A 12,584-nucleotide genomic window follows, 5' to 3' on the forward strand; every position below is an offset into this window, starting at 1 on the left:
ACGCCGGGAATTTTTTATAAAAAGTAATAAAATAGTGCTTTTTTTTTTTTTTTTTTTTTACTTTGTTTCCATATTTATCTACATATAAACATCACAACCAACTAAGCACTTTTTCTCTCTTAAATGAAGGGCTGGCTATTCCTATAAAATATGAAAACATTGAAAAAGAAGAAGTTTACAAATTTACAAAGAATACTGGAGACCTTAAAACCAGCAGAGGATGGACAGCATGAAGGATCGTTACTGTTACTGAACACTAAACACCAAGAGCAGAGGAGCAGATGCTGACATCACCACTCTAGAATCCACTCCTTGTTTTCCTAAGCTCTATAAATCATTTCATATTTAACGGATAGATGGTCCAGAGTTAGATGGTTGAACTAAGAGCAGAACTGTATTTGAGAAGGCTACAGCAGCTGGAACGTGTTCTATCCAACAGAATGTCAGTATCCTTGACTTGCCGTTTAGGTTGGTCTCCAGATAGAGGAAGGACATTGCAACAAATACGACAAGGCGCCTCCAAACAAAAAAAAACATCCTCAATTGACTTTTCCTAAGTCCCGCCCCTCTTCGCTCTGTGCTCCAATAACAGTTAAGCAAGCAGTTGCGCAAACACGGCAGAACCTTGGTCAACTTCCCCCTTTGCTGTTACACTAGATATCACCAAGGAGGACACGTCTGTTCAAATGTATCATCAATACTAGTTCATGTCATTATTTTGTATGTAGTCACATCTTATGTTAGCCAATGCTAGCAAAATGCTAGCTAACTAACGTATAGCTACATGACGAGTTAGCCAGAAATAAGGAGGAAGTTGGTGATCTGACATTAGGCAAACTCTTGATGTAGCTATACTAGCTAGTTAGCTAGCATTTCGCTAACATTAGCCAACTAAAGATGTGACTATAATGTGTCCGTGAAGATTATGATAGCAATGTAATATGACTTCGTAATGTGACCTTTGAACAGACGTCTCGTTTGGTAAGTAGAACAGGAACGGGGAAAGTTGACCGAGGTTCTGCCAGTAGAGTGAAAAGGGGCGGGACTTAGGGAAGGTCAATACAGACTGAGGCCGGAGTCGCAGCAGAAGAGAATCCTCTTAACTCCTTCTGATATTTCATGAGAAACATGATCATGAGCTCGATCAAAATCAGATTTCTTGTCCCAGCGAAAGCCCAGCCTGGTCTCCATTAAAAAACACTTCAGTCTACAGCGAGATTTAATCAGTCCATTACCTATGTATATATAAATTATATTATATTATATATATACATATACGTGTGTCCGGGTGGATCACTGTGGCGCGCGGCCTTCTGAAGCCTCGATGCCCAGCAGGGCGTGGACGGCTTCCAGGGGAACGCCCTCAGGGGTGCGGATGTGCATGGTGGTCCCGTCCGGCCCGTTGACGATCACGATCTGGTCTGAGCCCGGCCCGGCCAGCTGCATGGTCAGCCCTTCAGTCTGGATGTAAATCTCCTGGCCCTCCTCCAGGGTTTTGGCTTCACAGGCCGGGGCGGCCACATCAATGGCCGAGTCGGCTTCACTTTGCCCGGGCGGGGAGGAGGGAGCTCTCCCTGCCGCCGGCTCTGGACTCGAACCCAGAGCCTTCTCCAGCTCCTTCATCTGGGCTGCGATGTCAGTGGTGCTCAGGACCTGGTCCTCTGTGGAGCCTGCCTGCCCCGCTGGCAGGGTCGCTTCCTGGGCAGCGGAGGCTGAGGCTTCCCCATCGCTGCCCACAGCTTGCCCCTCGCTGCTTGGAGCTTCCTGGGTCACTTCCGTGGATGTCGTAGTGGGCGGGGACAGGGTGGACGACGGCTTGGTGGAGGTGGGGCTACAGGAGCTAGGAGAACAGAAACACAGAATGACTAACTAGAAATAACCGCCTCGCACTTGTATGCCCCCGCCAAGAAGCCTGCAGTCTACATCTACATCCATGTCTGTCCAGACTCATACAAGCACAAATACCTTGAAGCCCACAGCGCAGCCTTATGGCATTTTAGGCAATGTTTGGGGGTGCCTCAATAACATGGCTAATTGTTTTCAACATGGAAAATGGTCCTACCCCTACTGTACCACCCACATACCCCAAGCACCCCAGCCCACCCCTGGACCCCGGACTCTCTGAGGCTCCTTTCCCCTCCCCTTAACACACCCCCTTGATTTTTATTTTTCAAATTCACAAACTTTCAAGGATTTCAAGGACCCATGGAAACCCTGCTGTAATGCAGCCTTTAAAACTAGGAGAAGACAACATGTATGCCATATCACCACCATCTAAGACCATATCTAGTCTCATACCATATTATTACCATATCCAACATCTAAGACCACATCTAGTCTCATATTAGTGCTGCACGATTAATCGAATCGCAATCGCGATGTCAGCACGTGCGATTACATAACCGCAAAAGTGTGCGATTTTTTTTTTTTTTTCACGTCTTTTTGAGTGTGTGTGTGTGTGTGAGAGCCTCCTCTAAACTAACGTTACACGCGACGCAGCAAACACACGTTTCTCTGCCATCACACTGGGCATCAATACTAGCGGGAGACTTCTCCCATGCACTCCCGCAAATAAGTAATGTTATGTGCAGCAAGGTTACATATTATCTACCGAGAGGGCGAGAGAGAACATCCATGATCGCTAACAGCAAGCTATGCTAATAACTAGCTAGCCGTTCGTTCAGAAACGCATGTAAACAGCCGTGTGATCAGTGAGAACGTCAGTAAAATAAGGAGAGAGCTGCAGGTGCTTATGCAGAACTAGTGCGCGATTAAGTACACAGTGGGGATGACCCGCTGTGATGAAGAATATAACGAGATTAACAAGGTTGATAGCAAAACACTGTCGCAGCTGCCAGCACTGGCAGCATCACCTCCAGGCTAGCTAACTAGCCTGTCACATGACGCCTTCATGGTCCCATGAAGATGCACGTTCTCACCTCTCTCTCTCAAGAAGCGTCACGTGAGTGTGGCGTTTAAGGCCATCTGTCGCTACAAAATAAATAAACGGGGTGTATCATTCATTAGTATTGCTGGACAGACATGTAACTAACTTTGCAACTTTGCTGAGCCATCTTCTATGTGCTGTAACACAGTGCAGTTTCTATTTGACTGGTGTTTCTTTTTTACATGTTTGGGACAGGCAAATGTCTCAAAATGTTTTATTTTTTTGTAAAGATAATTTAATTTCAAATTGTTTTATTTTTTTAGTTTTAATATATTTTAAATTGTAACATATTTCATGTACGGTATTTTAGTCTGTGATATGTGAAACCGTGGTATTTTTGTCCAAGGTTATCATACCGTCAAAAACTCATGCCGGCACATCCCTAGATACCTCTTGTTTATTATATCGCAATCACAATCGCAATATTGTCCACCCTAATCGCACCTTTTCCCCAAATCGTGCAGCACTATCTCATATCACCATCTCATATCACGGCATTAGCTCAGGAGGTAGAGCTGTCACCTGGGAATTGGAAGGTTCCCAGTTCGAGGCTCCTCCCGGTAGTGTGTCGAAGTGTCCTTGAGCAAGACACTGAACCCCTAACTGCTCCCGACGAGCAGTTGGCGCCTTACATGGCTGCAGACGCTGTCGGTGTGTGAATGTGAGTGTGAATGGGTGAATGTGTATCATCATCCTTTTTATATAAAAGGGAGCAAGTGAGCTTTGTCTGTCATCTGTCTGTTTAAATTTTTGTCCCACCGATGATGTCTCAATGTCTATGACATCATCATCATCATCACCTTATTGACCAAAATATTTGTATGACATCAATGATGATGTCATAGGCACTGTGACATCAGGATATATATTTACCAGCCCTACTTGGTCAGGGGAAGGAGTTTACCTGGAGGAGGAGACGGTGGTGGATAGTCTGGACCCCACTGAGACAAGAGGAGAAACAGAGACGGAGCAGGGCTTCAGGGCCGAGGTCACCGGGATTGCAGAGGTCACCGGGGTCGCAGAGGTCACCGGGGCCACAGAGGTCATGCCTTTTTAAGGGGGGGGGGGGGGGGGGAGGAAGAGCAGGGGAAATATTGGCCTTAGAGGAATATTCAATCAATGTATGTAGGAATATGTATTGTACATACAGTGTACCGCAGGAATGAGTCTGGAAGTAGCACTTGGGTTCGTAAGGGGAAAAGTGAATGGGCTTTTAGTATGGGGATTTCGGTTAAATGCATGAAATAAGGTCTGTGGTTAACAAAAGCTTATGGGAGTGGTCATTTGTCTTCAGCAGGATAATCTTCACAAACATGGACCACTTGTATGACTTTTGAAGCGTAAATGCGTTTTTTTATGCGATTTTCAGAAAACATTTAAAAAGTCAGAAAAGTGGTCCTTGTTTGTGAAGATGATCCTGCTGAACACATATTTCCACTCAAACTTTTGTTAACCACAGACCTTATTTCATGCATTTAACCGAAATCGCAATTCTAAAATCCCATAGTCTTTTCCCCTAAGATTTCTGGTTAAACCTACAAAAATACGTCATCCATGTGGTACTCTAGAACAACCTCTTTCCCTTTGCTCTTAATAAAAGTAGAAAACACACACACACACACACACACACACACACACACACACACACACAGTAGACAGATGGTAGGGCTGAATGATATGCAAAAAAAAATAAAAATCATATTGCAATACTTTTGACAGATATTGTGATTGTGATACAAGTCACTGATTTTAGTGGGAATGCTAATTTTTGCATTTCATTTTCACTGAAAAAATAAATAAAAATATGATGTGGTTTTTGATGGGGTCTGTACTAAACATGCATGTTCCCTTACGTCTGGAGAATATGATTAGTAGACCAGGGCATCTCTGTAGCGCCACAGTGCTTCATTTAATGCTATCATTGCTATGTTGTGACCCATTTTACCTTTATCAAATAATTGCAGCTCCTGTGATTTGGATATTGCACTTGGCCATATTATGATTTTGATAATATTTCAATTAATTGTTCAGCCATAACAGACTGTATACACTTCCGCATCAGACAAACACAATTATCTGCTGTAGTTCAACATAATATCCAAGATATATATATTATCCAGTGTTACTAGAAAACATCAGATAAAGCATTATTCCCCTTAGTTTAAACTTAGTTAAACTAAGGGAAATATTGCTTTAAGTGTCAGGTCAGAATAAGCAGGTTCTGGTTGAACATGGAGTAAACTCACTCCGTCTCAGTAGAGCAATTCCTGTCAGAAAGTGTAGGCTCAGAGACCTTGTGGATCCAGAGGAGCCATTTGATTGGCTCAGAGTTTGAAAACCCACAATTATAGATAGCTGCAATGATTAGTTGATTAATTGATTAGTTGATCGACAGAAAATGAGTCGCCAACTATTTTTTATTATCGATTCATCGTTTAAACTAATTTTTATGAAAATAAATCTCTGGTTTCACACACACAGACACACAGACACAGACACACACACACACACACACACAACGGATTCTCTACGAATGCTACCCGTTCTTACTGAAGCCTTAGCTCATAGACTGATTAGGCTTGCCAGTATCACACAATGTAATGTAACATGCAGAACAGTGTAGTAACTCACCTACTACTGCAGTACTATTTATTTATTACTGCAGCAATAAGTAGTACAGTTTAGCAGTATTGATCTACTACTGCAGTAGTACAGTGTCATACTCCTACTTTTCTTGGGTGCCTCAATGCCGTTCTGATGGACAGGAACGCTGTTCTCCATCTTAAATCTCTTCGATGGCGGCAGCATCTTGGAATTCTAGAAAAGAGGGTGTTTCTGTGTTTGATTTCAATGGATCAATGACTGAATCTTTCAGATGAAGAATAAATTCTGCTTAAGTTTTACGCTCAGTAATTATATTCAGATATTTAAGACCCTGTGAAATGTTTAACTTTTTTTCTGATATTCCTTTCTGCTCCTGTACGCAAACTAAATTTGAGCAGGCTTAAAACTGTTCCAGCCCCCAGATTAAAGGGATAGATAGATTGGATTATTTGACGTGGGGTTGTATGAGCTACTTATCTATAGTAAAGTGTATTACAGTACCTGCAGTAGATGGCGGTCGGTGCGCTCCCAGTGTAGAGAAGCAGAGAGCAGCCGTGACACAGAAGCAAAACAATGTACTGCTCTGAGAGGGGTCATCAGCAAAATGCATTTTAAAAGAAGGCCCACTTCAAATAATCTGAACTATCCCTTTAAAGCTGACCAGGCTTAGCTGAGCAGACTTTTGGTTTTGTATCAACTTGCCTGTAGAACACACCGTTTTGTTGGCTTTAACTCCTTTTATTCTTGTTGCCTTGCCTCTTATTGATTCCTTTTGCTTGATTTGTATTGAAGGCTTGTTGCAGTGTACACCTTGTTCTTTCGTGTGTTGGCTGTTCAAAAACACTGTAAAAGGCTTCATATGACTGAACTGATCAGCAGATTGAACTAATCAGCTGGTGATATTGGAACTAGGGATGTCACGATACTAGAATTACTACTTCGATACTGATACCCAGGAAAATATCAAGTCTATACCATTTTCGATACCATGGGGGGAAATGACAACACACCAAGAGGCTTAAAAATAAACAAAGACAGACGGACAGACATGCTTCTCCATAATCTAGGCCCGCTGTTACAGCAGATTACCCCTGCTCTAGTCATCAGCCTATCAGAACACTTTTAGCTTGTTCAAGCAACAGATACCCACCAATGATAGGGAGGGAAAAAAATCAGCCGTATGCTTAAATTTTCATTCAGAGAAAGCACTGCTGGCCTGGTATCCATACTGTTGCAAATGAGTATCGTATCCATTTCAAATTTTTAGTATTAAGACTTATCAATACTATCGATACCTGTTGCAAATGAGTATTGTATCCGTTTCACTTTTTTAGTATTGATACTTATCGATACTTTTGACAACCCTAATTGGAACCATCTTTACCTCCATGTATCGGACGTTCTTGCTGGTCGGAGAGGCAGCGCTGTGAGACGCTCCAGGAAGAACTTTCAGCTTGTTCACTTCGTCGAAGATTCCCAGAGACCTGGCAACCTGAAAACACAGTACGATAATGTATATATGCAATTCAAAGATATTGAAGCATTTTCTTTCAAACTAATTTGGTTGCGGATGTCCAGATTTGGTATAGTTATAAGGCACTTGGGGCAGAGAGAGCTGTTTTTCAGGCTGTGACGTACAGGTGTAGGAGTGTGCGTTCAGCCACATGCCGTATGGTAGGACTTTTCGCCTTGCTTTAGATGACATCAAGCTGGCTCTGGCCCAGTCTCTCTCACACAGTGGTGAACATTATGGCTGCTCCAAATGCCATGAAAAACACTGCTTGTTTGATCAATTATTTATAGAAACTTTTTCAATACTTATCCAGACCTGGAAATTACAGTACTAAAATCAAATTCCATAATTTTCGCACTGCCAGTGCATATTAGGGATGTGGATTTTCTGTTAATTTTACTTTCGATTAACTAACACCCTTAATCGGTTAATAATCGGTGAATGGGAAAAAAAAAGATGTGAAATAAGACCGCTGGCGCATTTCATTCCCGCTCTCCATTGGGTTTCACACGGCATATGCAACCACTATTTTAGACAGTGTGAAAGTCCGCTACTGCAGTGCTTCCCAAACTACAAAATCCGCTTGAATTTGACATTAGTCTTATGTATTATGTCTGATCTATTAATGTCTGCAATAGTGATATATTTTCGCTTTTCCGTCATCTAGAGAAGGGCAGGGCAGCGCACTGGCCGCTACTGAGGGGATCAGCAGCAGCGCTTCACTTCACTCTGTTCAGAGATAGCATACACAGAACATGATGGAGAGGATACGTTAAACATTTTAAAGTGTGAAAATTCTTCAGTAAAATCGATGTGCGTGGAAGACGCTTGTTGCTTCACGACGAGCAATCTGTCTAAAAATGTAAGTGAAAGTAAGAACGGCCGCGGAGAAATGCAATGTATTTTTCCTCTGCCTGCCTGCAGACTGCAGCGACGTTTGTCACATGTAGACGCTGGCTGTCGGTGCTGCCCATTCATTTTATATTGGATCGCGTCGCCAGGTATCCCAGCATACATCGCTGTAGTCTGCACGGGGCGTCAGGGGAGAAATGCTTTCCACTGCCTGGCAGTCCACTGCCCTAATTAGTAGAAAATTGAAGAGCAGCATCGCACAATTTACATCGTACTTTGTCGCCTTTCTGGACGAAATAGTCCCACACCGGGCTTTTTAAACACACTTCGACATGTTGCTTTAGTTTGATTTTCTCCCGTCCTATTCACTCGTCTGGTCAAAGCAGAGAGGAGCAGAGGGGGGCGCAATCTCTCCCTCTCTCTCAGTCTCTCCCCCCTCTCTCTCCCTCGTGTGTGTGTGTCACTGATGACATCATCAGTTATGGTTGTCACAATGCCTATGTATGACATCACTGATGACATCATAAGTGATGATATGACGTCACTGATGTCGAGGCATAGCTAAAGCCCATTGGGATCCCTAGCCTACCAAACAATTCAAAGCCGTTTGCAGCACTTGAGGAAACCATGAGTTTGCTCGTTTAATTCGTTGATATAAGCGATTGCCCGAACGATTCATTAATGTAATAAACTAGTGAACGTGAAGTGCCACCACCCGCCCACTCAGACATGATCGGGGTTATGAGCTGCCAGTGTTTAACAGCAGCCGCTTTTCCTATTATGCGGATGCTATACCGGCGACCGAGATGAATATGATACGGACTCGCGGGAGTGCGCGTAGGCCGGCTAATTGTTGTTTAACATGCAGGCCAACCGGCTAGGAGCTGGTTATAATACGGATTCCACTGCATGTTAACAAGTGGCTCAAGTTTGAAGTCAATCGAACAAATGTTTCTCGAGATAAACTGCTTTTTGTGTTGCCAGTAGGCGGCGCAGGAAATTGCAAGATTTGCAATAAATTCAGCGCCGCACTACTTCGAGTTCCCAGGAGCACACTCCTCAAGTTTGAAGTCAATCGGATGAACGGTTCTCAAGATAAACCATTTTTTGTGTTGCCAGCAGGTGGTGCTCTGCCGAATTGCACAAAATTCGGCACTGCTCTATGTCAGGATCCCAGCAGCACACTCCCCAAGTTTGAAGTCAATCAGATGAATGGCTATTGAGATAAACCGCTTTTTGTGTTGCCAGTAGGTGGCACTATGCCAAATTGCACGGATTTCAGCTACCTGCACTCCGTTGAGTCCCCCTAAGCGCACTCCCCGAGTTTGAAGTCGATCAGATGAACGGCTATGGAGATAAACCGCTTTTTGTGTTGCCAGTAGGTGGCGCTATGCCAAATTGCACAGAATTCAGCTCCCTGCAGTTCCTTGAGTCCCCCTAAGCGCACTCCTCAAGTTTGGATTGGACGAAAAATCTTATATATGGAACAGAATATGGAACTGCGCTCATAAGTTTGGAATAAGCCTCTATCACCTTACACTCCTATATGGAAGAATCCAGCTCTGCCTTCTGTACTTTGTGATAATGTTTCGAAACAGTGGGCTGATAAAGGCATCCTAACTGTGGCTTGCTTTTATGACAGTGGCGCTCTTCTCACATTTACACAAATCCAAGAAAGATATAATGTACCTAGCTCACAATTCTTTAAGTTTCTACAGTTAAGAAATTTTATTCAGTCCACTCCGCAAACACTGGAGGAACCAAAGGCCTCTGTAATAGAGAAAATACTAAGACAATCAGAGAAATCAACTAAATTATTATCTAGACTTTACAAAGGTTTGATGGAGGCTTTTCCAGACAATGCTCTTTCTACTACGGAAAAATGGCAAGGCGACATTGAGGAAAACATTGACGAGGAGGAATGGATACAGATTTGTTCAAATATACACTCTGGCTCATACAACTGGAGACACAAACTCTTACAATTCAAGATTGTGCATAGAACATATTATACCCCAGAAAAACTGCATGCCATGCACTCAGAAATGTCCTTTTTGTGCTGGAGGTGCAAGAGACAAAAGGGGTCTCTTTTGCATATGCTGTGATCTTGCTGTAAACTGACCCCATTTTGGGAGGAAATATGTTTTGTTACTTCATCATGCTTGCAACTTAATCTAACGCCCACTCCTCGTCTCTGTTCACTCGCCAACTTTAATGTTGGTGATTGCCACCAAAGGAAATTTTGTAATCTTGCATTTATTGCTGCAAAATTTTGTATTGCTGTTGGCTGGAAGGCCTCCTATCCCCCAACACTGTCTCAGTGGAAGGCAGAGATGTCAGGCTATATTCCTCTTGATCATCTGTATTATAAAATGAAAGGAAAGCTTGACATATATGATAAAATATGGACCCCTTATGTGACTTTTATGGATAACTGTTAAACATCGGTTGAATTATGCCTTTTTACGAGACTATTGTGACATATTCATTTACTGATTTCCTCCTCTTCATATACTGTTTTTTTCCCCTCCCCTTTTTGAGACTCTTGAGATGTGTGTATGTATGTAGTATGCATATATATATGGATATATGTGTGTATGTGTGTGTGTACTGTATGTATATATGCACATATGTATCTGTAGTTGCAACCCTAGCATTGTTTGTCTACCGTGTTTGTTTAAGTTGCATTGTCTTGTTTGTCCTTTTTCTTTATCTTGTCCCACCTGCTTGAGGGTATCATACATACATCTAAAAAGCATACACATAGCACTGACTCTCACTCTGCGGTGAGTGGCTCTGGGGGAGGGCGTGGCCCCCACAGTAACCCAGTTCCACCTGTGGGAGAAAACACTTTCGCAAATACAGGGGAGGGTTGTGGGGTATGCTGCACATTGTAATGTATTGTATGTTGTTTGTTTGTTATTCAAAAATTTAAAGAATATTATACAGGAAGTCGATCGGACGAACGGTTCTCGAGATAAACCACTTTTTGTGTGGTCAATAGGTGGCGCTGTGCCGAATTGCACAAAATTCTGCACTGCACTGTGTCAAGTTCCCATCAGCGCACTCCCCAAAAGTTGAAGTCGATCGGACGAACGGTTCTTGAGATAAACAGCATTTCTTATGTTGCCAGTAGGTGGCGCTATGCCGAATTGCACGAGAACAGGGCACTGCACTGCACAATAGGGCACACTCCCAAAGTTTGAAGTCGATCCGACCAACGCTTCTCGATGGCATGCAGCAGATGATGCTCAAAACAGTGGTGGAAATGGCCAGGTTTTACTCTGGGAACCCTACTTACACAGGATGGGGGTTCCCGGAAGTGGCGTGGCCCTAGAGGATATTATTTCTGAATGCGTGACTCATTATAGCCTACCATTATAGCCACATAAAAATCTCTTAGAAATCTCACTTAACTAAGATCAGTGAGCTCTACTTATTATTTCCCCTTGATTTTATTCATGAGACTTGACACATGAATATTAATGCTGCTTATTCAGCTTACAAATACATGTTCTACCATTCTCTGCTCATTTCATGCTGCCTTCTTTGCAAGACACGTTTTAATTGGAACCTGAGGAGGGATGCTGCACCCCATAATTTACTCACATCAAAGTAAACAGGGTAATTGAGAGTGATGACCCTGTGTTTACTTTCTCAGTTAGTGTCAATGGTCCTACTTAAAGCTATTGCTTAGGGCTTGAAGGAGTGCAGAACTGAAGACAAATGTATTAATATCGAACATGTTTCATGTCCGAATCGCACGAAAACAGGGCACTGCACTCCGTCAGGTCACCATCAGCGCACTCCCCAATTTTGAAGTCGATCCGACCAACGGTTCTCGAGATACGCGAAGGACAGAGAGAAAGATGCTATCGTCATTATAGTATAGATTTTTAGGGTATTTTGCCTTTATTATACTAGGAATCGATTCCTAGGTTCGGCCGCTTTGCGGCCTCGCCCGTCCTGCAGCTCGTTGAGAGCTGCCCCTGCAGCTCGCCAAGCTGGCCCTGCAGCTCGCATTCGCAGCTTGGTCACTGCGCGGCCTTGCCCGCATCACTGATGATGTCACAGTGGATTTATGACATCACTGATGATGTCACAATGGGATTTAAGACATCACGGATGATGTCACAGTGGGACAATCACTGTGGGACAGACAGAGCCCGAGCTCCCATTTATGTTGGGATAGGATAGTTTACCCCTTGCACCATGTTTTAATATACTGTACTTAGTAGGGATGGGCGCGAGTACTCGGGTACTCGAGCACTCGTTCATAACGTCAGTAGTCGAGTAACGTTTCTGCTGTTCGGGTACTCGCCCCACTCCGCACGCCTTTAAAAATGGCCTAGAAGATCTATGCACGCATCGTCATGTGGATCTGGCAGCATGAACTGCACGGGCGTCAAGTCAGCCAGAATGTACAAGTACATCGTCCGCTTTGTTGCTTTCAAAATAAAACGCTTATTGTACGTTATTTATTTTGAGTAATGCGTTACAGCCACAGTTTCACGCCATATAACATCACAACGAGTATTTTGATACAAGGTTTGCTGCTTCATTCGTTGAAATACCTTTTCTCCTCCAACGTGCATTAATAAGCTATTTACTTTTGTTTAAGTAACATTATTTTGAAAGTTTTAACCGGAAGTTTTCCAGCTCATCCCG

General features: G+C 43.2%; 1 protein-coding gene across 1 annotated transcript in view; it reads right to left on the reverse strand.

The window, feature by feature from the left end:
* Positions 1–34: 34 nt before the first annotated feature.
* Positions 35–12,584, reverse strand: part of znf839 (zinc finger protein 839) — a 36,292-nt gene continuing 23,742 nt past the window's right edge. The window contains exons 9-12 of the mRNA XM_083634079.1: positions 6,936–7,043; positions 5,677–5,764; positions 3,852–3,996; positions 35–1,840 (exon numbers count right to left, since the gene is read on the reverse strand). Of these exons, the coding sequence (XP_083490205.1) occupies positions 1,294–1,840; positions 3,852–3,996; positions 5,677–5,764; positions 6,936–7,043 (888 nt within the window). The 3' untranslated portion in view covers positions 35–1,293. The remainder of the gene's footprint in view (positions 1,841–3,851; positions 3,997–5,676; positions 5,765–6,935; positions 7,044–12,584) is intronic.

This window comes from Poromitra crassiceps, assembly GCF_964638095.1.
Source record: "Poromitra crassiceps genome assembly, chromosome: 3".
In the NCBI taxonomy this organism is placed as follows: Eukaryota; Metazoa; Chordata; class Actinopteri; order Beryciformes; family Melamphaidae; genus Poromitra; species Poromitra crassiceps.